General features: G+C 43.3%; 1 protein-coding gene across 6 annotated transcripts in view; it reads right to left on the bottom strand.

Annotated features, from left to right (window-relative positions):
• The window catches only part of SRGAP2 (SLIT-ROBO Rho GTPase activating protein 2), a 232,774-nt gene that overhangs the window by 135,389 nt on the left and 69,799 nt on the right, over positions 1-27,586 (bottom strand). For all 6 annotated transcript variants that reach the window (XM_019752457.2, XM_019752456.2, XM_019752460.2 and 3 more), the window contains exon 3: positions 9,447-9,639. In XM_019752457.2, coding sequence (XP_019608016.2) covers positions 9,447-9,639 — 193 coding nt within the window. The remainder of the gene's footprint in view (positions 1-9,446; positions 9,640-27,586) is intronic.

The following is a 27,586-nucleotide window of genomic DNA, read 5'->3' on the forward strand; positions in this document are numbered from 1 at the left end:
TCCTCCACCCTTTTCTGATTTGCAGTCACAGCTATAACCTTCTCCATGGCCATTTGACTCTGCTTTTCAACCCAACGCTATCCTGTAAGACTGATGAACTCAACTCTGGAAGAGAAATCCATTGGCAATAGGTGACAGAACTGCAGAGACTGCACATTCAAATACTGGGCCCAACGCCAAGAACATGGGCTCTACAAGAATTTCTCTTTAATTAATTGTGTACCTAACCTCCCACTGAAAGGAGTATTGCAGGTTAAATGTCTACCGGATTCTTGAAATACCTAGGTCCTTCACCTTCACATCCTTTTCTATAGTTACACGACTTATAGCCAGGCATATAAACAGGTTTGCTTTCCATGTGTATCTCCTTAATGTACTGCTAATTTAATGTTAGTGAGAATAGAATATTGTCTTGTTCCTATCCACAGTACGTAGCTCAATACCTAGTACACAATTAGGTCCCCAAAATGTACACTGAGTGAATGCACAAATATACGAAGGTTGGACAATTAGGTTCACGAACTTTCCACTGTGTAAGTGCACAGTGGAAAACCCCTTTTAAATCCCTTTTCACTCTCTGCAACCTGAGTACCACAGACAATACAAAGAATGTTTCCCTTTTTAACTCCTAAACTCTTACTGTTGGAAATCAAACATTTCCACAGCCTCAATCATCACCTCTCGGAACATACCCAAATCTCTACCAACAGACTAAACTTTAGCCCTGAATACAGTCCAGATCTTTAGCTCTGAATACAGCCATTCATTTTTTGTCAATTACTGAAAATTTCAGCTTCACTGTTCTTCCAATATCTTAAACTTAACACCTGAAAACCAAATTCCTCATAATCTAACCCTTCAGAAACAACTCATTCTAACTTCAGTGTTTCTATTAAAGGCACCATTAATCTACCAGTTATCCAAGTTCACAAGAAACTTCACAGCCCTTGCTTTTCTGCTTCCAAGCTCACTTGAAACCCAAATCCCATCAGTCAGCAATTCCTGTAGATTCTTCCTGCACCAGGTGTTTTCCATCTGTCTCTAGACTGTAAGCCCCAGGAGTGCAGGGGGTGGTATCTGTCTTGCCTGACATGTATCTGGCACATGGTAAGAGCACACTACATATTTGCTAAATGAACTGAAGGATCAATTTCTATTCTTTTCATTCCTACCACCCCACCCAAATTTAGATCTTTATTATCTCCTGTGGCAACTGGTGTCACTGTCTCAAGTTTCTTTTCATTTAGCAAACCACAACCCTAAGGTTAAGGTTAATCTTACTTAAGCAGAGTTCATACCTCTGCTTGGACACTAGCTGTTCAAACCTTCAGTGGTTTCCAGTGTCTATTGCATAGACAAGACTCAAGGCCGTCCACGAAATGATCCCATCTACCTCTGTCCACTTCCTCCACATACAATTGTTACCCCAGCCAAGCCAGTCTATTCACTGTTCCCCAAAAGTGCTTTGTACTTTCTTCCTGCTATGCCCCTCGCCTACAACATCTTCCCCCTCCTTTTCTCCACCTGTCAAAATCCTATCCATTTTCTTCAAGGTCTGGTTCAAATCCCATTTCCTCCCTGAAAGTTTCCTGATCACACTGACCATGCACCATCCCTCCTGCAGCACACACTTGGTGCACACCATACACTGCCTTATACTGAAGAGCTGTGCTATCGTATTCTGGTATAATTTACCCCTGACTAGACTATCAATTCATGTGGGAAAGAACCACCACTTCTACTTCTTTGGATCTGTCTTCTCTAAGAGTCTAAAACAATACCTTAAAAATGCTCCACAAGGGCGGCTGGATGGCTCAGTTGGTTAGAGTGTGAGCTCTTCACAACAAGGTTGCCGGTTCAATTCCCGCATGGGATGGTGGGCTGTGCCCCCAGCAACTAAGATTGAAAACGGCAACTGGACTTGGAGCTGGGCTGCGCCCTCAACCACTAGATTGAAGGACAATGACTTGGAGCTGATGGGCCCTGGAGAAACGCACTGTTCCCCAATTAAAAAAAAAATCTTAAGAAAACAAAATGCTCAACAAATCTTTGTTGCTGAGGAGATGAAAAAGCTGTATGAAAGGAAGAAAAGATGTTGGCAGCGGGTATAAAGCAGCATAAGGTCTCTGTAAGGAACACAGCAGGATAGCAATATAGGAGTATTCCCCTAAAGAGTCAACAGGAAGAAAAAAAAAAACTACCTCAAAATAAAGAACTGAGCTATTAAAAGTAGGAGATCAAAACCAAGTGAGCTATGACTGAAAGGTAACTTACAGTAAGTCCATGTAAAACACAGCCAGTGCATTAGCAACTAGAGTCCTACTGGGCAATATGAACACAGATTCCACCTGAAAGAGACAATCAAAGACTCAGCAACAAATAGGGATACACTTATACTCTTCAAGGAGCCAAAGAAAATGCAAGAACATCTTCCCTAGGAAGACTTCCTACCCTTACACAATATTTTATCTCTGCTCTTCATCAAAGGAGACAGATAGAATTTCAGACATTAACAAGGTCCTCCCACAATTCAAAGAGATGGAGGAAGCCATACGACCTATCTTGAACAGCAGAATGAGGCAGAATCAAATAATCACGATAGTTCTATCTGCAGCATCTCTCACTCTTTCTTTGGAGGACGGGGAAGAGAAGGTGCGTGATGGGTCAGACTTTGCAGCAGTCAGAGCTGCGTGGGCCTTAATGAGGGTGTTTGCACTGAGCACAGTGTGCGAGAGGACAAAAGGTGAACAGGAGCAAAGCAGAATAGGAAGCAAAGCCAGAGTGACAGGGTAACGGCTTCCAGTGTAAGAAGTTGTCCAAGAGAAGATGAAAAAAGCAGTTCAGCAACGTTTTTGTCCCTAAACGCAATCACTTAAAACTGTAATAGAATATTCAACTTAACCCAGTATGAGAGGCTGAAATCTAGCCAGGGTGAGAAACTGGCCTGGAAAAGGGTGGGACAAATCCATGTGGACCGACTTCAGCCCTGGCCACCCTACCCCATCCCAAGTTGAATAGTTTCCATGTTCCTGAGACGCGTCTGTCCAGAGCTGCTGCTGGCAGCTGCTCTCCTGGCAGCACAGGGAGACAAATTCATGGCATTGCTGGGCTAACAGCTGCTACAGCTCTGGGGGAGGTGACGAGTGCCCGCTGAGATGCTCTGGGCAGAGAATGAACTATTCTAGGGACCAGCCTGAGAGTCAGCAAAATCAAGGCTATACTTTACCGGCTGAATGAAAATATAGTACAATACCACTCCAGAGACTCAGGAAACCCACAGCCCTTTTTCTGTCCCAGCTTCTTTCACTTCGCTTGCTCCTTGCCCTTTCACTTGGCCCATCTTTTCTATTTCCAAGGGCATGACTTCAGGTTGGGCCCACATTAACCTTAGGCCGACTGCCAGACCTTCCTAATAGGTCTCCTCCTGCCAGTGTCTCCGCTCCAATAGATCTTTTGCGTTGTTGCCATAGTTACCTTTCCAAAGCACAGCCATAATTATGCTACTTACTCAAAAACTATCAATGGCTCCCCCATGCTTACAGGATAAAGCCCAAACCCTGTCACTTGGCATTCATGGATCACTCCCATTTTTTCCAGGCTTATTTCAGTATTGCATTTATTATTCCCTTCTTTAGCAAAACAGATGAGTTATCCATCAGCCTTGTCTTTCCCAAATCTATGCATTTACCAACACTGCTCTCTTTGTCCAAAATGCTTCCTCCCCTGTCTTTTTATCATCCTATAACTTTTGTATTGTCTCAACTGAATTAAGCTCATAGAACCAATACCTAGCACTGGCAGTTTTATTTTTCCATTTCCTATCCATTGAACTTCACCTCCATACAGCCTTCCCCAGTCCCCAGCCTGAATAAATGTCTCTTCTCTGTGCACTGTGGCACTTTGTATGGATGGGTGGCCATGGTCTTTCACACATCTTCCCTCTCACACACCACAGTGTGTCCCCCACTATGTTTCCTCTTCTTGTACATTAATAGAAACTCTACTTTCAAGTCACCCAGAATAATAACTACACTTTCCAGCCTCCCTTGCAGCTAAGTATAACCACGCAACTAAGTTCTGGTCAGTCAGATATGAGCTGGAGATGTACGTGCCACTTCTAGACTGTGCTCTCAGGAGTAAGGACGTACCTGCCCCTTGCCTTTTTGCCTTTCCCACTGGCTGGAATGGGGACATAGTGGTATGCGCCATCTTGGGTCATAGAGACAAGGGCATTACTCTTGTGATGGAATAAGGAGCCTGACACAACCCTGGATGGCTAACACCAAGGTGATTAAATGAGAGGAAAATCAACCTCTATGTTGTGCAAGCCACTATTATTTGGGGTCTATTACAGCAGCACAACCTATATCCTAACCAAAACAGACATGCCTAAAGAGCCTTTCCTGGGCCCAAAATGCCACTTTTTCGATTGCTAATAAATGATTCAAGCTTGGCCTGGTGGTACTGCCAGCCAAGTGCCACTTCAGTTTCAGCAGCATGGTTGCTCCGTACAGTAACGCTTGTGCATACAAACATCAGAATACTTGGTTCCCTTTTGCAACACAGAGATGAGTGGAAAGTGGAAAAATGTTCCTACTAGTGTTATGTTGAGAAGTAGTCTCATCACTGTATTAAGACAAGGGTAGAAATCATCAGCAACTCTTTAGATGCTCCCTGGACTTAAACAGACATGCCATGGGTTTAATTGTGGTGAAAAGAACAAAGGCCAGGAACAAAACGATGAAAGTACATCAGGTGAGGTATAATTCAGCATTTCACACATATACTTTTAGTAACAGAACCCACCTACTCCACGTAAAATTCTGGTTTGACATTCAACCACTTGACCTTTCTGTCCACTTTTAGGAATAAATTATGTATGAAAATGGGATGTTGCCCGGACTCTCTTACTGAGCTTCTCACCATCTTGCCTGCATTCAGTGTACGAGTATGTCTCATCTCCTGTTAGGCTGTACCATGTGAAATTGCCACGATGTGACCATTTTGTTTTACCTAAAACCCCGCCATTTCATACATTTCACTCTAACGGACTGAAAAAGTCCTTGGGTTTGGGGCTCAATTTAGTCATCTTTGCATCTCTCACAGTGCCCTAGACATCAGAGGGGATCAGTAAGAAATTGTTGGGATTAACCTTTACAGATCTTCTGTTTGAAAGACTTCTAGTTCCGTCAGAGGACATTATCCTTCTTACCTTCTATCCTTCTAACTGCTTAAAACAACAAAATCTCTCCCTCTCTCCTTCCCCTTTTCCCTCCTTCCTTCCCTTCCCCCACCCGGGTCTCTGGTAACCTTTAACTTTACTGCTCCCTAACGTTGGGTGTATCAAGCCTAGGGTCCTGGCTTCAATTCTTTGTTCTTCTCTTTCTCTTCCCTGGGTTCATATACTTTCCCGTCTTCTGAAGTCACTTTTATACTAAAGACGACGCTACCTAATCCCAGCCATGACCTCTCACCTCAGTGGGACAACCTTCCCTCTGGATCCCCAAGGCCTCCCACTGTCCACACCAACATGTCGGCTCCCCATTCACGACAGGTCTGCCTTCAACACCCCCCTTCTATCGCAGGTGACACATTTCTTCTAAGTTGCCAGGTGAGAGATACTGGGTCACCTATGCCCACTGCAGTTCTTTGTCCGATCAGTTATCCAGTCCTGTTCGGTTTCTCAAATACTTCTTGAATATATTCCTTCCCCTCCGTTCTTTTTTGCTATCACATTGCGCATGGACTAGCCCCTAAAACCTCCATCTTGGCCTTCTCTGGCATAAAAATTCATTCTACCACGTCTTTTCTCATGTCTCTCCACACACAAGAACTCAGAGGGCTCAATGCCACGCTGCCGTATCAGATCTCAACTCCTCTGCTTCTCTGTCAAAGAGCCATTATTTGGTGCCTACTCCTCTTAGCTAACCTTATCTTCCACTGCTTTTGAAAATATCTGTGTTCTCATAATATTTTGTTCATACCTCTATTAAAGGCCCTTTTACATTATGTTGTTTACATGCCTCTCCTCTCTGTTAGCCAGGATTTTAGAGTTTATCTTAGTCTCCATAGGAATCAGCATAGAGTACAGTACCCAGGAACCTATTAGGCTGGTGCAAAAGTAACTGTGGTTTTTGCAATTATTTTTAACCTTTTAAACCGCGATTACTTTTGCACCAACCTAATATTAAAGTGAACTAGTCTTAGAGTGACAGCAAAAGGAGTGGAAACGTCCCCTCTTAACAAGTTCTTGTAGCACGTTATCCTTTAGTTTCGCAACACTTACCTCAACTCAGCTAATTGTGTGATTTGTTTAACGCCTGTTTCCTCATTCTCTTGTAAGCGCCATGTGAAGATGCAGTGCTTGCTCACTGCTGTGTCCCAAGGCACAGTGTCTGGCCTGAAGGAGCTCAAGGCGTGTGCGAGGGACATTTGTTGAATGAATATATGAAACTGGATCCCTCATCAGTAGTCCCTATGGCCCCTCTACCACCAAACATTCCTGCTGCTTCGCACTAGCACATGCTGTTTTCTCCTACCGTGTTTCCCCGAAAAGAAACCTAACTGGAAAATAAGCCCTAGCAGGATTTTTCAGGATGACGTCCCCTGAACATAAATAAGCCCTAACGCGTCTTTTGGAGCAAACCTTAATATAAGACCTGGTCTGATTTTCGGGGAAACATGGTACACAAATCTACCTTTAAAGCCTAAGTCTCACTTGCTTCATGAAAACTCTCCCAACTGTTCTAGATACTTTATCTATCTCTGATGATTTACCTCTGACCTCTTACCACATCTATATTTTACATAAAACCAACGATCTCTTAAGATCATTATTGCTTTATCCTCTAATTTCTTCCTGTATTAAAAATCGTTTTTCCCCAACCAGATATGGCCCCATCTGGATACACACAATAAACCTATCTTGTATCTTCCAATATCTGTACAATACGGAGCACAGAGCTTGCTCTCAATAAATACTCACTGGTTGTTTGGGAAAAAATAAAGCTAGGTAAGAGCTTTATGAGGAAAATCAATTCTTCCAGCCTAGGAGAAAACACCCTATTCCTTGCATGCGATCTCAATCAGAGCAATACAGATGATTTAGAGAGCAGTACATCTGTACCTTAATTTGTAGTAAATACGTACTTAAGCTGAGCATATATTAGTAAAAATCAAATGATATTTTAAATTTAGGAGGAGCTTATTAACAGAATAAATCCAACTTTGATTAATTTTTCTAAAGCAAATGATTACTCCCCCAGATTTTCATTTATCACGTACTAAAATAACATTTTATCCTCTCAGGATTGCTTATCATAAAGAGAACACGACTTGGGAAAGATAAGAGGCTGTGAGGATAAAACATCTGGAGGAAATTCTTCTGGCTAAACTGAGAGTGTCACATGTTCTCCTCAATCTTAGCCTCCATATCACTGCTTAAAACTGGCTTGTAAATGATCATTTGTGTCCCAAGTTTTTAGGGCAATAAACAAAAATAGAAAATAAGGGAAAATAAGATACACTTGGCATTAATTTTTAAATTCATTCATTAACTCATTAATGAGCATCTATCATATACCACATATTATTCTAGGCACTGGGGGGAGACTGAAAGATGAATTTAAAAAGTTTATACAGTCCAAGAAGGGAAGATAATATAAGGCAGACACTGCTGAACACCCTAATAAAAGAACAAATACAATGCTATAAGATTTCAGAAGAGGGAGAACATTCTTCTGGGAGTATCAGGAAAGTTTCTTGGAACAGGTTGCATCCGAGACAAGTCTTAAAACATGGGTATAGCTTAGATTTGCAGAGATGTGAAAAATGGACATATAAGCTCAAATAACAGGATGAGCAAAGGCCCATTGGAGTTAATGTTCTGTTTAGCTAAGGTATGGTGGAGCAGAAACAGGAAATAAGATTGGAAAGCTAGTCAGGGCCAGATGCAGAGGGGCTTGAGGACCAGGTCAAGGATGTCCACATTTGTGAACAGAGCAGCATTTCTCAAACTTAATGTGCACCTGGCTGTGAGACCTGACAGTCTGTACTTCCAACATCCCAGGTGGTGCTGATACTGGGAGACCACACCTTGAATAATACCAAGATCATAGACACACAGACAGTGGGGACCCACTGCACAGAGAAACTACCTGATCTCCAGTGTGTTCCAGGAGGACTGAATCTGATAACAGTGGATCAGGCAGATTGCAATGGGGAGAAGCTGTGGACTGTGGTCCTCAATGCTGGGCATTCGTGAGAATCATCTGGGAAGCTTTTCCACCATACTTTCTCTCAAGCCCTACTCCCAGAGATTCTGTTTTAATTGGTCTGGAGTGGGGCCCAGATTTCAACATTTAAAAAAAGTTCTCAGGGAATTACAATGGGCAGCCAGGATTGAGAACCTCTGCTAGAGATGATACAGTAAGTATTACAAGCATTCAGGCAAAGATGATGATGATCAAAACTAGGGCAATGGCAGCGAAGACAGAGTGAAGGGGCCAGTTGTATAAAATACTGTAAATGTAGAAGGAATAGACCTTAGCCACTGTCTGGGCAGCGACCTAGCGTGTTTCCGAGAAAATAAGACCTAGCCGCATCATCAGCTCTAATGCGTCTTTTGGAGCAAAATTTAATATAAGACCCACTCTTATTTTAATATAAGACTGGGTATAATATAATATAATTATACCAGGTATAATATAATATAATATAATATAATATAATATAATATAATATAATATAATATAATATAAATACCTGGTCTTATTTTAATATCATGTTAAGACCAGGTAGAATATAATATAAGACCAGGTCTTACATTAATTTTTGCTCCAAAAGACGCATTAGAGCTGATGGTCCAGCTAGGTCTTATTTTGGGGAAACACAGGAGATGTATGACTACAGCACCATTCATTTCTTCTGATTAGACAGTTTAGTGAAATGCTTAAGAACAAAGACTCTGGAGCCAGTGTGCGCTTCAACCCCAGCTCTGCCTTGTGTGTGTGTGTGTGTGTGTGTGTATGAGAGAGAGAGAGAGAGAGAGAGAGAGAGACTTTAAGAAGTTCCTTAACTTCTTTATGACTTGTTTCCTCACCTATACGTTGGGGATATAACAATAACCAACATACGAGTTTATGTGGAGATTGAGATAACGTATCTTTAAAGCCCTCAGAACCATGCGTGGCACATAGGAAGAGCTATAAAAGGCTGTTATTGTTGGCACGGTTCACTGTCCATTATGAGCTCTCCAGGATACTGAATGGCACGTAAGACTGATCTGGGAAAGGAGAAGTCCTCGAGGGCTCTCAGCCGTCAGCCCACCTGAAGGCACTGGGGTTGCCTGTTTCATGAATCCAATTGGATCCAGGTGGCATACCCTCTCCTTCCGTCCCAGACCCCATTCCCAAGGTTTCTAAAAGTAACCGCCACAGCGTCCCTACTTGAATTGCTGGTCCTTGGTGCTGCGCGTCTTGGCCAGAAAGCGCTCTGCCAACTTTTCCAGGTTGCGGGAGTAGTCCATCTCGATCTCAGCCTTCTTGCGGAAGAAGTCCTGGAGGTCCTGCAGCAGCTGTACCCGGAGCTCACACTGCTGGTCCAGGCACTTCATCTGTTCTGTGAGCTGAGCGCGGATCTCTACAACAAAAACCAGGCAAGGCAGTCAACAAAGCTCCCTAAGAAGAACCACACGTATCAACACTGACTCCTGCCACTTACGTGGTCCCTGTCCTCTGGGGAACTTAAAGCCTTTTATAATAATAATAATAATAATAATAATAATAATAATAATAAAAGAGCCTAAAGTCCACCAACTCCTTTCAGACTATTGAAAGGCACTGGAACGAGGAATCTGCCAGGCTATTTAAGAGAAAGTACTTATTGGACATAATAATATTCAAAACTACCATTTGAGCAAGTTACTGTGTTTCTGGCACAGTGCCAGAATTTGGGCTCTCTTCCAGAAAACAGCCTGATGAGTTCTCTCCAACCATCCTGTTGGATAGATGCTACTTTCATCTCAATTTTAAGATGAGGAAACTGACTCTTAAAGAAGTCAAGCTATGAGGTGGTGCAGCTGGGATTCAAACCCAGACAGACTGACTTTAGGGCCCAAGCTCTTTCTTTTATACGTTCTCCCATCATGTCAAAATGTTTTTCCTCATCTTCATGAATTAGGGTGAGGGTCAGGATATTTTAATGGAGACAGAAAGGGCTCTGCCCAAGGTCAAACAGTGGCAATCAAGCATGAAGCAAGCGCCAGCCAGGACTTCTAGGCAAGCAAACCACCCACTATCGACCAGATTCCAGTTTCCAATTATCACAGAATGTAAATCAGTCTTTAAGAAGTTGATTTTTTCACCAACAAATATGACTCATGTCTCTGTTGCTTTCTCCTTACTGATGCTCAGAGCTCCTGCTCTCAAAGCTAGAAAAAGTATTTCTGGTTAAGCTCCAGCTTGGCAGATTTCTGTCTGGCCAGAGTCCTCGTGCAGGACTAGCAAACACCCTCTCTAGAACTGCAGCAATGGTAGTTCCTGCTGCAACCAGATCTGCCTCAAATGCAACACTGCATTTGTTACTGACAAGAGAACTGGCACACGCAGGAAGCAGCTTGCCAAAGCCAGACTGCCTGTCAGCACACAGCAGGCCTACAGTTCATATCCTGCTGAAGTTACGTCCCAATCCTGAGTCACAACAGAGCCATTTGTTTCATCCTTTCCCCTCCAAGCCTGCTCAGCTCCAATAACTTAGGATGTGACAGTGGATGTGACTCCAATCCTACGAAAAAAAGAATACCTATATTATTACGTCTTTCCTTATCCATGCTCCAAATTCACTGCCAAATAGTCGAGTTGTAACAGTGTTTCCTATCTATGCTGTGTAATGCACAGGGCAGGGGGATCTACAGTTTTCATCTGAGCTGTGAATAAATCAGAGGCAAATCCAGGATGTTGAAAGATTTGCCAAGCACTCCTTTTATGAAGCAGTGAGGGATGGGCAAATGGTGCATTTTGCTTTCCCTAGAGTAGCTAGGAGTCCAGAATCTACCCCAACCTTCATTTTTGTTTCTATTTTAATAGATATCAGAATGTAGCACAAGTATCTGGTCCTTTATAGGTGATCTTAGGTGATCTATACATGCAGTTCTCACCCTCTTCGTCTGCACGCCTACCCCTTGCCAACCACCAATGCCAACCAGGCCTGCAGTAACCTCACCTGAACTGAAACTGAGCACTGGAGGATTGTTTCAAGCAGACAGAAGGCTACGCAGAAAAGCCGCCTACCTCATCACTCATCAAAGCTCTCTTCTGTGTTTTTCTGGAGTCTGATTACAAGGGTGTTGGAGCGGGGGAAAGATCCGCAGAGGGCATGTCAGGCATCTGGTTCTTGCCAGGGATTTCTGGGCCTCTTAAAGGCGACAGCCTTGCCGAGACTGTTCCTGGAGGCATCTGTGCCCCTTCTGTCCACTGGCAGATAGAGGTTGTAGAGAGCAGCAGTAACCACTGGGTGGGCAGACTGTGCGTGGGGAGGACATTCCCAGTGCTCAGAGGTATTACGTACAACGGGTCCATTAAGTAAGAATCAGGGCCTCTTTGGGGGAAGAGGTACCCAGTCAGCAACAGAGTGCAAGAGGCTGTGGATGGGCAATGTGGCTGTCAGGCCCCTCTGAGGCATCTGGGGTTCATTTACGACTTTGCCTCAATAATCTCACTAACCCGGGGAGCAAAAGGAACACAGTAGAATGGCTGATGCCCACCCTCTGCCAAAAAAAGATGGGGCTAGGCGCATTCCCTTGAAAGCCATGAAGTTCCAGAGATAGACCACTCCAGGGCTGTCTTGTCCAAGGAACAGGCACTTCAGAGGAGGCCTGAGATACTGGCCTAATCTAAGAAGCCTCCACACACATCCAGCCAGCAGGGAATTCCCGCCTGACTTTCTCAGGGGTCTCAACGAGTAGGCGGCACGACACAAAGTGATCCCACCTCCAGGCATCCCTCTGGCCCCTGAAGGAAAGGAGCATGTGTTCACTGAACTCCCTTTATGGGCCTTTACACATCATCTTATTTTAATCTTCACGAGTCCCTAAGGAATCCCCAATTATTGGATGAGAAAACTGAAGTGAGACTCTTAAAGCAATTTACCAAAGGGCCATTCAATTGGGTGCAAGTGGGACTGCAGCTAAATTAAGGTTTGTCTGACTTGTCAAAGAGGTTGATCGTGGGGTAAGGAGACCAGAGAAACAGACTCGGAGGTATTTCTGGGTAAATCCCAGTTTCTGTGGCTCCCGCCCCTGGAACATCCCCTTCTCCTCCACAGTCAAGTTGAGACGAGCCCACTGACTCACCAGCCCACGTTTCAGCTAGTCCACAACCAGGCTGGCTCCCTGCCTGCTGCCTAGATCGACTGGACAGGGCAGCTTTAGAGGAAGTGCTTTCTCTCCTGTGAGCACACGCTGGTCTTCCAGTAAGCCCAGAGGGCAGAGAAACTGAGAAAGTGATATCCCCACCCCTGGTCCAGGAAATGAAGTGTCTCTGCTAATAGATACCACCTGCCACTGGGGCTGACTTGTGATTCGACACCACTGAGCATCTCCCCTTCCCTACGATCTGCCTGGAAGGCGAGGCTTCCCTGGCTCCCATCCTCAGAGCATCTACTCAGACATTTAACGGAGACTCCCATCACCCTCATCGCCAGGCCTGCAGCCCCAAGACAGAATGGCTGCTCTGTCCAAGGAAAATGTACTGCTTCAAGCTTTTGCTGCTGCTGCAAAGACAAACAATGGTCCCCAACAAGGCAGCTGTGCCAGCCCCAGTCCTCGGTCCATGCTCACAAGGGACAGGAAACAATAGGCCCCTGAATGCCAGCATGCCTGGGCCCTGTGCCCAGGCTGGAGGCCTCTGTGCACCCTGACCTCCCCACAAACTACAAGGGCAGAAAGAAGAAAGGGGCAATTTATAAAAACATGGAGGAATTCCTCACAGTTCCATCGTGTGCTTAGGCAAGTATGCACGTGCACACGTGTGCACACTCAAAGACACACACTCACGCCCCCCACACTGTGCTTCACCATCGCAGCTCAAGAAGGCTTTACAAATCCAGTTATAGCTGGATGAGAGTTCCCGGGAGCTGGGGATAATGGGGTCCTTGTCGGTTCTGTTGCAGAACTACATGGGAAGAAGTCAGGCTCAGTTTCCAGCAGCAACTGTATCTCAGGGGTATGAATGAATGCCATGGCCATCCACAAAGCCAAAGTGCAAAGGTCACCATGAACCATTAGGTTGCTGCAAAAGTGACTGTGATTTAAAGGGTTAAAAACAATTCCAAAACCGCAATTACTTTTGCACCTACCTAATATTTGGAGTGATACGTTCCAAAAATGAACTCCCCTGGGCACCTAACAGCCTATTTTTGCAGCAAATCTTTACTGAGCCCCTACTGTACGGCAGAGCCTGTGCTAGGTGATGGTGACAGAGAACAAAACAGAGCCACGCCTGCCCTAATGAAGCATGGCTCGACAAAGAAGAGGAAGGAAAAGAAAGCAAAGACAATCTTATTTGTCCTGAATATTCTTTATTATAACAGAACCAACCTGAAGACCAAAGATTTAGAAATCATCAGTAGCAGACAAAAGAAATCAAGCAACAAGCCCAATAAAAATTCAATGTCCTCTGACTTGGTTTTTATTACGTTTTCTAAAAATGACACTTGAATAAAAATTGCAGCTTCCCTTACAAAACGGACAACCAAAGTTTTAGAACAAGTTTTCTGAGTTTCAAAGTTGACCTTCGGTTGATATTCCATTCAAGAGGCAAGTCAAAATTTAACCCAACCATTCTGGAATTAGAAAGTGATGATAGTTACACAACCTTGTGAATATACTTAAAAAAAAAAAAAGCCTCTGAATTGTACATTTTAAAAGGGTAAATTTTATGATATGTGAATTATATCTCATTAAAAAAGTCAACCCAACTAAAGAGTGTGTTTTGCTGAGCACCATCCTGCCAGCTAAGGGGAAAATGGCCCAACAAACAGGCACCAAAAGGAGGAAGGAATTCTTGGTTTCCTTTTCTCCATTTGTATGGGCTGAATCTCAGTTCTGCAATGAATATTTTTAAAGCAAATGTTCGAAGCTGCCACCCTGGACAGGAAGCTTGGCCATGACATTGAACTCTACTGGCGGATCACCATTCCATTATTTCTGAAGGTGTCAGATCAAAACCTGGCAAGGAATGTCTTTATGCATTTGTTCAAGTCCAAGATCAGCAAGCACATGCCACAAAACTTCCTCTGGGAAGTGCTGGCTCCTTGTCCATGCTTGGCCACAGATGAGGTCCTGACTACATCTGTCCTGGGAGTTAGAAGGAGGCTCATTTCTTTTTTAGTAAGATTCTGTCAGGTCACATGAAGGATGAAATGAAAAGAAAAACTGGCCCTAATAGGATACTGATCATTTAACAAAAGCAGTCAGGGACCTGCCACGCAAACAAATAATCACGTAGATGCTAAATTATAAAACACCTGCCAATGCAGGTGAGGACAGCCCTCTGAACGCTGTCCTCACTTCAAAGAACACCCAGGGAATTCACCTATAACTACAGGGGAAATGTATTCAGCCTATAGCTTTCAATCCTGAGATATTAGCCCTATTCTTTCCCTCTTTCAAAATTCACCTCCTTCTTCAGGAATTTTCTCTGATCAAGTCACACAAAACACCCTCCTATGAAACCCACATTTCTGAGGAGAAAGTGGGGGTGGGAGGGCAGGCGAGGGGAAGATGTAATCTTTGACGAGTAACGCAGGCACGTCTTTCCCTTGCGTTGATGTGCCGGCACCCAGGGCACAGGAGCTGCGGCTCCCACAGGTGCTGCTCAGTGCGGAGCATGAGACCAGCCCAGGTTCCCCACTGGGAACGGGCCTGACTGCCAGTCTTTTGCCACAAAATCTGCCTCACCTGCTTTTAGCCCTTTCACAAACACATGATGTCACCTCAGCCATCTGAAGAATATTAATTCCTAGTACCTTTCCAGCAAGTGTTATATAAGAAGACAATTGAGGCTTTCATCAGGCCCTACCCTCCATATCTCTTACCAAGACCTCTTATCGCAAAGGTAATCAGCCCCTCTCAAAACTGTTCCCCAGGAAACAAAATGCTGGGATGCCCTGCCAAATCTTGCTCTTTGCCCTACTGGTTTGCTTTTCTACAAACTCAGTAATGGGAGGGCCCTTAAAAATCCCTGTTGGACAGAGCAGAGAACCAAAGCCCAGAGAAGAAAAAGGAATTGCCAGCGCTCACACAGCTATTTAGCTGCAGATCTAAGCCTGAAACCCAGGTGACGGAGTTCCCAAGCCAATGTTCCTTCTGACTTGTTCTTACTGCAAATATTTTTGTCAGCACCTTCCAGGAGCTCTGAGAATAGAAAGGCAAAAGGCCTCCCTCCAAGTTAGCAGGGTACTAGGGAAGAAACAAGTGAAAAACAATAAGCCCTATAACAACCAAGGTGAAATTATAATAAGGCAAGCACGCAGTGCCACGAGAGCAGACAGAAGGGACCATGTATCAGCTCAAGTCCGCTTCCTATGCCACATCTGTCAGTGACTGATACTGTCACTGATCTATGAGTAGTCAGTGTTCCAAGAAAACACCATCCAGCTGCTTTCAGTAAAGTGGAAAACAGCAAATATTCTTCCTTGAAGAGTGTGACTGATGGTCTTTTTCCTCGTTACTTTACCCTACTGAATACACTGTAGCAATAGATATGGGTTCATCCAACCAATCAAATAGCTACAGAACTTCCAGAATGTGTGGATATGATCGACACTTATTGTTTTTCCTTCCTTACATCCTCCTCCGCTCTTAGTTCGGGTACTTTAGGTAAAGCTGATTCCACCTCTGCTCTTCAAAGATGGTGGATGTCACCTCCAGGCCTTGCTTGAGAACTGCAAGGCCCGGGAACAATGAAAGTTTGAGACTGCTGCTGCCATCTTGCCACCACGAATGGAAAGCCTGTTTGAAAACAGAGCTGATCCGGAAGAAGCAGAACTGAGAAATAGAGAAAGGAAACTCAAGCCTCATTCAAGTCCTAGCCAGATGCCAACCCTCCCCCTGGACCTTTAGTCACAGAAGCCAACTCATTCACTTTTTGCCTAAAATAGTTTACATTTGGGTTTGTGGTCCCTTGCAAACAAAGGAGACCTAATGGATAGTGAGAGATTCTGAAGTTCTCAGACGCATGAAGGTCCCTGTTCTCAAAGAACTTACAATCTAATTGTGAAGATATGATCAAAATATACATTTTCAAAAATTATATATTTATATATTACGTAATTATGCTAGGTATTTAATTCTATATTATATAGATTTTTATGTTATTGTGCATTGTAAGTACATGAAATTAAAAATAAATACTACAAGTAAAAGTTCTGAGGACTCGGAAAGAGCAGTAGGGACTAACTTTACTAAAAGTAAGGCTTTTTGAGGAACACTAAACTCCTTGAGAGGAAGAATTTGTCTGCTCAGTTGACCAGCATACTCCTGGGACCCTGAACAACACTTGGCATCTACAGTTGGCCTTAAATTTGCGGAGGGAAGAAAGGGGAGGAGCAAGAGAGGAGGGAGGACACAGAAGTCTGAACCAGTGTTCTGAGGATACATAGCGTTTCAGCAAACGGAAGGCGAAGGAGACAATATTCCAGAGGAAGACAAAATATAAGCCATGAAATGGGAATGTTGGAGGGTGGCCTCTTTGTGAGGTCGTGAGGAGGACGGCTTAGCTCGAACAAAGGGAGACTTTGAGGCCTGGTCAACGATAAGCGTGTATAGGGGGAAACAGCTCCACAGGCTAACAGAACCTCAAGCAGCCAGAAATGGAGCTGGTGAAAGTTTGTGCCATGATAAAAACAGAGTTGAAAGAAGATCAGAGTAGAAGAGGTTTGCTGGATTGGCTCCTGGCCTACTAAATGAAGAAATGGACTTAGCATTAATGAGCAACCCAGGCTGAATGGTCCAGAGGTCAAACGAGGAGAAGTCCATGAGTAGAATATCCTTGCACACACTGACACAAATCATTAGTAATAATACAGACTTTCGAGCCAGCGATACTAAAGCTGCTGATTTCAGACTATTCCTCCCTATTCAGTGGTAAGGAAACTGGACACATGATAGAGTTCCTTGGGTTCAAAAGTAAGAGTCATCCTGGTGGAGGAAGAAGGGGTGGAAAACTTGAGTCCTGGACTTCCTTGCTTCCCTTTTGACGATAGTTCTCTCTGTTGAATTTTAAGTTTGTCATCTTCAAAATTTCCTGCCCTGCGCAGGAGATTGTTCCAAAGTTATGAAAGAAAGAACCTCTCCTCTTCTTGCTTTAACTCCACACTAACTAAAAACAATGCATGCAGCTTTGGAGACAAAGAAACCAGCCAATGGGAAGGAAGAGGAAAAAAATGGCCCTAAGAGTTTCAAAAGGACAGTCAGTCATCCATTAACTTTCAAGCCCCCCAATGAAGCAACAGAAGGAAACCTCATAAAGCCAATGAGGAGGGACGGTGTGGAGGAGGAGAGGTACCTCAATGAACTTTAATCACTGGGATTGCTCTGGCAAGCCGCCTTGGCTCTTTCAAGTGCCTCAATAGAAAGTCAAAGACAAAAGGCTCCCAAATGAACGAGCTGCCACATCAAATGCCAAAGTAGTAATTTTAGCTCCTAGGCCTTGCCTGAGATGTTTAAGAAACAGAAATCCCAAGGTCCAAAATCTAGAATTAACTTGTACTACAAACTAAAGATTTGGAATGAGATAGATGACCAACAGCTCCTCTGGGAAATGTCACCTAGTCTGATGCCCTGATTCATTGCTAGAGGCAAACTGGGAAGTCAGTTCCCAAGGATCACGATAATCAACCACCAAATACAGCAACTACTGTATTTATCTTATGGCTCTTCGTGCAAAGATCTGAGTGATGAACCACTGGAACACACAACAAAATATAAGACATCATCTTGCTCTCAAAGAGCTTATAATCCAATTGGAAAAAAGGGGGACTAAATGCAAAAATATTCTACAGTATTTAAGACTGTGTGTGCTAAGTGTGCCAAAATAATGGTCCCAGACCATGCTCAGAGAGGAAGTGATCAGTATAAACCAGTGTGGGCTTGAATTAGTCTTGAGGCTACGAGTTGGGGAGGATTTAAGGAGATGTAAGCGTGGCAGAGGAAGGAGGGCTGTGGTTACTAGATCAAAGGCAAGGAGGCAGGATGGGCAGATCAAGCTTAGGAGGCTGAGAGCAGCACTGCGGCCTGAAGGTTTACTCAGAAGAGTATGTGGGGGCGGAAAAGAAGAGCCATGCTCCATGAGTAGATCAGATGAAAGAAAACACAGTTCCAGAAGGATCTGTAAACTGTGGACAAAGGTTAAGAGTCTTGAAAAGCAGAAGGACAATGCAAGAAGAGTGAAAACTCCAGGAATCTCCTACGAATCAACTCCTAAAAAGACCAAATGTCAATTTCAACATGTCCACTAGAGTAATGGACAATGGTAAACTGTACATATATTGCTCTAGGCTCCAGCACAATCACATAGAAAACAAGCCCGACCAATATTAAAACCCAGACCCTAAATTCTTGGAGAGCTGGCTCTGGTGGGTTTGCTTCATTTTGTACAGGACCTATCTTGTCATACAGCATTGGCACATTATTTCATTTTTAGTTCAACAAGCATGGACCAAGCGCCTATCAGTTACCAGGGAGAGGAACAAACAAAGATGATTACGGAAGCCCAAGAGATTCACTTGGCCTTTTAAGTGATGGTGGAACTTCCAGTTGGAAAAAACAGTTCTGTTCTCCAGTCTGGAGTTCACAGGAGAGGTCAAGTTTGGAAATAGACATTTGGGAGCCATCACAAGTAGATGGGAGTATGAAGTTAACCGTGAAAGTGAATGCAGCTATCCAGAGAAAACATGTAGAATGAAAGAGAAGTTGCCCTAGGCCTGGGGACGCTCCCATTTAGGCGGAAACTAAAGGAAGAAGAGGAGCTAGGAAAGGAGACTGAGAATGAAACAAGTGAAACAAGTGTCAATCACTTAAATAAGACAGCAGGGCTGGAGTTAATTAACTTTGGCAATTCAGAGTCTATCCCTATTGAAAGCTTGCTATGCTGGACCCAGCTGATGCAACACCTAAGATGAACACAACGGCCTCGCTCCTGGTCCGTCATGCTGGTGGTGGGCCAGCCAGACAGCCATGGTTTGCCCGGTACCCGTGCTGCACGCCTCTCAATTTCTACCCCGGGGTTTCCTGTTGTCACTGAGGCATGAGATTTGGAGTGATTTGCGCAGCTACCAGCCATGCGACCAAGAAGCACAGGGAAGTTGAAGCTCCATGAAGTCAACCCTTGACCAACAGCAGATGGGAGATGACACGTGAAATCTTCTCCCTCCTTCCCCCCAGTGGACTGTTCAGAGATGCAGTAACTTCACATAGTTTCTCTGAAGATGCCCCACAAGATCAAAAGATCAGCCTCTCTCATGAAGCTGTGGCCAGCTTATAAGCAGTCCCTTCTATTTGCTCTCCCTCCCTCCCTTCCTTCCCTCCCTTTTCTCCTCCTGCTTCCCTGGGATGGCTCTCCGAAATAAAGTACAAGCTTTTGCCTATGGCTCTATTTTCTAGGGAACCGAGATGAAGACACTTACCATGTACCAGGCACTGTTCTAGATGCTGGGTATACAGTCCCTTCCCTGACGAAAGGAATTACAGTGAAAGGATCTGCCTAGCAGATCCTTGAGAATAGCTAACCAATAATTTTTCAAGAACTCAATACATGTTAAGTGGTTGGTTATAAGAACTGATTTAGTTGACTATAGTTTATTTTCTATGGAAAAGTAAACTGTCTCCACAAAAGTTATAGGCAGGTACATCTTATTCAAGAGTAATTACAGATACCAGTTAGTACTGCTTACCATGTGCCAAGAAAGCACATAGTAAATTAAGTCACCATCCAAGTGTAAAGGTACATTATCTCATTTAATCCTCAAAACACCCCAATGGGATAAGTTTGCTGTAAAGCAGGGTGGTTAAGAGCACACCCTGCATTCAGCAGGACCTGGGCTGTAATTCTAGCTCTGTCACCAACCAGTTGTACATCGTTGAACAAGACACTTAATCTCTTTAAATCTGTTTCATTATCTATAAAACAGAGTTTGTAACAGCAACCACTCGAATGGACGATTATGAAGAGCAGAAGAGACGATGCATATAAAGCACTTACTATGCGCCTGGAACCTATTCCATTGAGTCACCTATGATTCCTCCCACTTCACAGATGAGGAGTCAGTGACAATCGCCTCAGGTCACTGAGATGGTTACAGATCATGACAGGCTTTGAACCTACATGTATTTCGTTCTCAAATCAGGGCTCTCAACCAGTGCTCTTAAACCCCATTTCTTTAAGGTTGAGCTATGGACTCATTTTGCTGTCTTTCATGCTAGAATTCTACAGTACTAGGTTGGCAACGTGGACCAGTTAACAAAAGGGATCCCTGAACTTCTTCAACTGATCAAACAAAAGTCCTCATTCTCACAGTCTTAACTCTGAAGGTTTAAGTGTACGTGTTGGGGGTGGAGTGGTAAAATACTCTTTTATCACTTCTTCTTGAAGGGAAATAGGAGCAAAAGTCCATGCCACCACCCAGAGATGCTATTGACTAGAGAGGTGGCAAAACAAAGTCTGACTCTAGAACCAGACTGCCTAGGCTCAAAATGCCAGCTCTACCACTTACTAGCTGTGTGACTCTGGGCAAATTACTTAACCTCTCTGTGCCTCGATGTCTCTGTAAAAATTCAGTAATAATAGTACCTACTTCATAGGGTTTTTATCAGTTAATATTTGTAATGTAATTAGAATAGTTTCTGGTACATTGTAAGCACTGTACTCGTATACGTTATTGTTAAATACATAAATAAAATCTCTCTCATGAGTTCTTGGATCCTTTAACTTTCTTGACAAGAAGATACAGGAAGTGAAAGAAATTACATAGAAGAAATTAGTGGTTTCCAAACTTTCACAAATGTGCAAGACATATCCTTAGTTCATGCCATAAACGCTGATATTTTTTACATCTTTCTAAATGCTGGTTGTGGCCCACTAGTTTGATTTCATGACATAACTAGGTCTTGACCTGCAGATTAACGAGCTCTGGAATAAACCACACGACCACCAAAAACCAGAACTAGAACACGGAGTCTTCAAACCACTCAACTCCTTCTTCATGGTTGTTATTAAATCAGAAAGGGCCCAAGTTTCACTTCTCCCTGGAAAAGAAACTGTACATCCTGGGGTCTCCTCCCATTCTCTCCACAGTTCATGTGAGCACTAGAAATTCGGAGAACACCAAGGAAACAGTGGGCACTTCCTGTCTACACAACTCCTGTCACTGTTGCCCAATCCAACGTGCCACCATTCTGCATCAGGGAGCGTTCCCTGGCCTGTCCTCAGTTTCATCCTGATTTTGCGGCCCAGCAGCTGTAGTCACCCGTTGCACCTTTGGAGCAAAGAAGTTGCTGAACTAAAACAACAAAACAATGTTGCTGTGTATTTAATAAATTGATTGTAAACAGAATAAATGAACCTTATTAATGTTTTTTTTAAAAGTTCCTATCTCTTGGAGATAAATACTGAACTATTCAAGGATGAATGATGCCTACTATTTCCTTCAAAGTAATGGAGGGGAGTGGGAGCGGGTGAGGGATACACATAAAACACGGCTGATTGTGAGTTGAGGATTATCAAAGCAGGGTGATGAGTACGTGGGGGTTCATTCTCTTTACTTTGCATAGTTTTGAAATGTTTCATCATGAAAGCTTTTTAAAATCTAATTAGTGGCGTGTTTTTAAAAAGGCTTAAGAGACTCACAGAAAACACAAAAGAAGAGAAATGGAACAGAAAAAAAATATCAAGAGATAACAATACAGCACATTTGTTTTAAATGAAGGAAGAACTAAATCCACCAATAGAAAAAGCATACTATATACCAAGAAATGTATATAAAACAAAGAACATCAAGACATATGAAGTTTAAATTTTTGAACTTCAAGGATAAAGAAAGAATTATTTAAGACGCAATGGAGAAAAAGCAACTCTTCCAACAAAACAGGAGGAAAAATCAGGTTGGTCTCAGATTTCTCCATAACAACATTCGAGGCCTGAAGATAATGGAGCCACGTCTAAAAAAATTCTGAGGGTGAACTACTGTGATCCAAGCCGGAGCAAGTGCAAAAAGGTGGGAAAAGGGCTCAGACATTCTCCAGCTTGAAAGGTCTCAGGCTAGAGAGCAACTATGAACCCCTCCCGAGTAAGAGAAATCCTGCACCCAGGAGATAAATCAAAACAAACCCACAGGAACAGAGAAGCCTGTTCTACAGGCGACAGCTACAGCACCAAGACCAAAAAACGGGAGCGTGCTGGTCAGAAGCAAATGTTAGAAAACCTGTCAAGGAAAAAATCCAGATAAGCTACAAAAATTGGGAGATGGGGGAGAGAGGTACAAGGAAGTATAAGAAGATGAATCATCTAATCCTTCTAGCCAATCTATCTCAAAGTGTAGCTAAAATGTAGTTAAAAATATTAATAATGACCTCAGCCTTGTAATGATTTTCATAATTATTTTCTTAACCTTAGAGAGAACTTACAGGAACTATTTTATTATCTTGTGTGAGGAAGAAACATTTATCTGAAGTTCAGCAGTTGCTTTACTTTTACTTCAGTTTCTTTTTCTTGTTAAACGCAAGTAAAATTAAATTCAATTGTTCTTATTTTAAAAGCACATATGGCAGAATGCCATACTCATAAAATTATTTCATCTTCACCAGGCACCCTTCTGTTTATGTGACCAAGTGTTAACACTGGAAGAAAAAGTCCACGTGCAGCCATCACCAAACCCACCACCTTGCCCTCCTGCCCGGCTCCCAGTCGCAGCTTCTGTCCCAGGCTTATCTTCCCACCTGCACACTAGACCCCACCCTTTCTTGCTCACTCAAGGCCTTTGCTCCCAAAAGTATACACTTACAGTTGATTTTTAAACTACATGGGTTTCTACTGCGCAGGTCTATTTATACACAGATTTTTTTCTATATATATATATATATATATACATATATATATATATATATATACAGTCTGCTCTCCTATCCCTAGGTTTTGTATCTGCGGATTTAACCAACAGTGGATCAAAAAGTATTTTCCATCCACGGGCTGGGAGTCCACGGATGTGGAGGGCCAACTATACACACTGTTCTACACGATTTTATATACGGGACTTGAGCATGCGCAGATTTTGGTATCTCCTGGGGTGCTGGAACCGATCCCCTGCGGATACCGACGGACGACTGTGTGATAGTTAAGTTTTGGGGGAGTCAAAGTTATAAGCGGATTTTTGACTGCACATGGGTTGGTGTCCCTAACTGCATTTTTTAAGGGTCAAATGTATTTTCTGTATCATCATTTCCTCCTCTCAACTGGATCATTCCCATAAGCAAATAAACATGCTATATTTTCCCCCATCGTATTAAAAACACAGAAACATTTCCGTTGATTTCCCCCTTCCTCCCCAGCTCCTTTTTCATCTTGCCTTCTCTTTATGATAAAACTCCAAATAGTTATCCAAACTCCCTGCCTCCACTTTCTCTCTTCCTTTTTTCCTCTTTAGCCCACAGTAACCAAGTTCTTGCTTTCTCCACCCTTGCTGCGGGTGGTAATGACCTGTGCAATGCCAAGTCCGGCCAATTCTCAGACGTGGCTCATGCCACCACCAGCGGGACTAGGAGGGGATAACTCCCTGGCCCTGGGACACCATCCTCCCCTGATGTGGCCCTGGAAACACATTCTCAATGTCCTTTGCTCTACCCTCCTCCTCTCTCCCAAACTCTAAATGCTGAAATGCCCCAGGGATCAGCCTTAGGACCTCTTTTCCATCTCTACTTGCTTCCTAGGAGATCTTCTCCAGTTCTGTGCCTGAAGCTTCCCAAATCGGTATTTCCAGTCTAGACCTCTCCCTGAACTCCTGTCTCCTATAACTGACAACACACCTCTTGGATGGCTGACAGGTACTTAGAATTTAACATCCCCAAACCTGAGCTGTTGACAGCCACCCCGATCCCCATGTTCCCTACTTTAGCAATGACACCTCCATTCATCTGCCAGGCCAAAGCCCTTCAGAGCTACTACTGACTCTTCTCTCTCTGTCAAAGTCACAGTCCAATTCATGGGCAAATCCTGCCAGTTCTACCTTCAGAATGTGTCTGGAATCCAACCACTCCTTACATCCTCCACCACTCCGGACTTAGTGTCCAACTTAGCATCATTTTGCTCTGCACTACTGTGGTCGCTGCCTCAATGGCTCAGCTGCTGCCACCCTGGCTCCCCTCTAGTCTATTCCCTGCTCACCACCTTCCAACCCCTTCCCATTGGAGCAAAGATGAAGGCTCTCCAAAGCACCACATAGCCTAGTCCGTGGCCCCCCTCCAGTCTCCCTGCTATGTTCACCTTACTCACTGGTCTCACCAGCCTCACTGGACTGTTCACAGAGCATGCCAAGCACACTGCCACCTCAGGTCTTTGCATACGCTTCCCCCCAATCACCTGGTTAGCCCTTCACTTCACTCAGTTCTCTGCCCAAATGTCGCCTTCTCAGAGCGGTCTTCGGGCTCACTTCATTTGAAAAAGCCCTTGACACTCCCCATGCTCTTACCCAGTTTTATTTTTCTTCATGACCCCTGTTTAGATGTTTGCTTATCCTCTTCTCCTCCCACCAGAACACAAGCCCTAGGATAACAGGGACTTTGCTTTGTTCACTGCGGATCCCTGGCGCCATCGTGCCTAACACACAGCAGGCACTCGATGAACCCTCAGTGAATGAATGAATGAATGAATGAATGAGCTCTTTTGGTGTAATGCGAGTTGGAACAATTTATTACTGACTTCTTTGTACTTTTAAGTTTTGCTTGAATTTTTTTACAATGAGCATTTCCTATTTTTAAAGAAAGCAATAGCCAGTCCTTTAAAAATTAAAACAAAACCAACAAAAAAAAAAGAAAGAAAATCAAAGGAGAGATGCATTATCTAATCAGCTCTGCCATATTTTGACAAACGTTTTTGCCTCATTATTCATGATAGCCACAAAAGAGATCACAATGCAATGCCCACAGGGTATTTTTCATAATTAACGAAACCTTTTTAGGAGGAAACTTTACTGGAACAAAAGTTTTAAGTGCTCAGGGCTGACCAAAGAATGTGAAGATGAGGCTCCTGCATGAGAGTGAAAGTTGGCGAGGTTTTCCTACACATCACTTCCCACTGTAATATTTTTTTCAATATTGTTGCCCTAATCCACATACCAGAGTCTGTTAGCATTCTGCAAATGAAAAAGTATAATGGTCTTTGGTAATATTTAACAGAAAATAAGAGTATCACTTTCAAATAAGCTGACATTTTCTGAACAGGTAATAATCAGGGTCACAGAGTCACAGAGGTCAGCGAGAAGATTAAAAAGGGTCCCTGAGAGCCCGTGACACACATTTCACCTGTACCCCCAACCAACCACCTCAACGCCTAGCAGTGTCAGTCAGCAAGTGGCACGACCTGCTTTTTCCACTTCCAAGAGGCCCCAGGAAAAGTGGAGAGCACAGTTCCACACCTTTGTCACTGATGAGTGAGGCCCAATGGCAAATAAAGGCATGAGTGGTACACAGAGCTAGGCCATGGTTTCAGTCTCTCCTTTTTTCCTACAATTTCACCTGCATCTTCTGCTCTTTTCATGACGAGGAAGGAAGCAGCAATAACCTGTCCACTCTGGAAGTGTGGACTAGTACCGTGACACTGTGGGACTTACAGTAGACGTCATCCATCCCTGGGCAGGATTCAAAACCTGGTCTCCTACCATTTCCACCTACATCTTCTAAGGCTGTAGACCACGCAGTAGACTGTGACACCCCAGCCGTTCACACAGGTCTTCTAGGATCTTCACTCGGCTAACAGCAGTCAAGGCATGGCGGCTCATGAAATTTCCAACCACATTTGAATGCATATTTGGTCCCAAACTAAGCAGGATATGTTATTTTTAAACTTTTTTTGACAAATCACACTCTTTCTTACAAAATTTATTTAAATAAATTAAATAGTGCACATCATTTGCTAAATGAAAAAAGAAAAAATATCTTTATATAATGTAGGCTAATACATTTTTAAATTTATACTAATATAAGCCGTATCATATAATTTTAATAATGTTGATATAAAAGAAAATGTTTTACCTAAATTCCCTTCTTTATCATAGTTTATAAAATGTGACATTATTTTTTAAATTCCTGAGGGGGTTCTCAAAATTATATTACTTTGAAAGGAGTTCATAAATTTTAAAATGTTACAAAATGCTAGTCTAATAAAAAGTCGTTTTAATGAGACAGAGGAATTTTCATCAGCCTCCCTTCTCTTGACCCTGGGCCTGCCTTCCCTGGGAGGCTAGTCTATCGGAGAAGACAGGCTATAAAAAGTAAGTGCAATGTGCTGAGCCCAGTATCAGGGGAAAGAGGGTGCTGTAGGAACACACAGTCGACAAGCCGTAGCTAGTGCAGGGCTCAGTAACAGGCTAGCAGAGGACCTGGGGGATTAGCGTAAACCAGGCGAAGAGAGTGGGAAACGAGCTCCAGCCCAGATGGAACAGCGTGTTCAAAGGCTCAGAGGCAGGAGAAAGGAAACCACATGCAAGGAATTGAAACAATCTAAGAAATTCAGAGTAGCTAGAGCATAGAGTTTAAATGGGAGGGTAAAAAAATATGAGACTGATTTAAAAAAAAGAGGCAGGGGTCAAGCCCTGGAGAGTACTGCAAACAGTCTGAAGAAGAATGGAATTTTTTCTAAGAGCAATGGGAAGCCATTAATGTGAATACGGAGTAGAAATTAGATAAGCAAACTACAGTGTTTTAATGACATAAGTGTTCTCCTCCAACAGAGAGCCAAAGTAGAAAAGAAATGTAAGCCTTTTTATTTTTAGAGGGTTCAAGGTTTCCAAGACTCTTCTTATAATGACTCCCTCAACCTGAATTTTCCAAATAAAGTAAAATGCAAATACCCCTCCAAAACACAAAAAGCCTGGGGCTTCCAAACATTAGCCAAAACAAGACAAAAAACAACCACATGCTCTGAACTTGTGAGTAGATCAGTGCCATTATTTAGACATCAGAGGCAGCAGCAGGATATCTGCCTGAGTCCGAATATTTGGGTCTCTGGGTTTCACTTTCCTCATCAGGGAAACTGTGACAAGTATTTTATCCTCTGCCTACCCACCTCACGCCATTTGAAGGCCACGTCTCAAACAATGTAAGTAGAAAGCATTTTACCAGCTGCTTTAATTCAATCCTAGAAAGAGACAAGAAGTACAGTATGTCTACAATTAGGCTGCCTGCTCATTTCACATCTCTGAAAACACGCTCTACTATTCAAATCCATAGATAGGCATATTCAGAATTTGTCAGCAGATTCAGAGCAAAGGCAGCTGAGAATGAAACAAACAAACGATAAAACCACTCAACTAAATAAAAGAC

The sequence above is a fragment of the Rhinolophus sinicus genome, linkage group LG17, assembly GCF_036562045.2.
Source record: "Rhinolophus sinicus isolate RSC01 linkage group LG17, ASM3656204v1, whole genome shotgun sequence".
NCBI classification, from domain to species: Eukaryota; Metazoa; Chordata; class Mammalia; order Chiroptera; family Rhinolophidae; genus Rhinolophus; species Rhinolophus sinicus.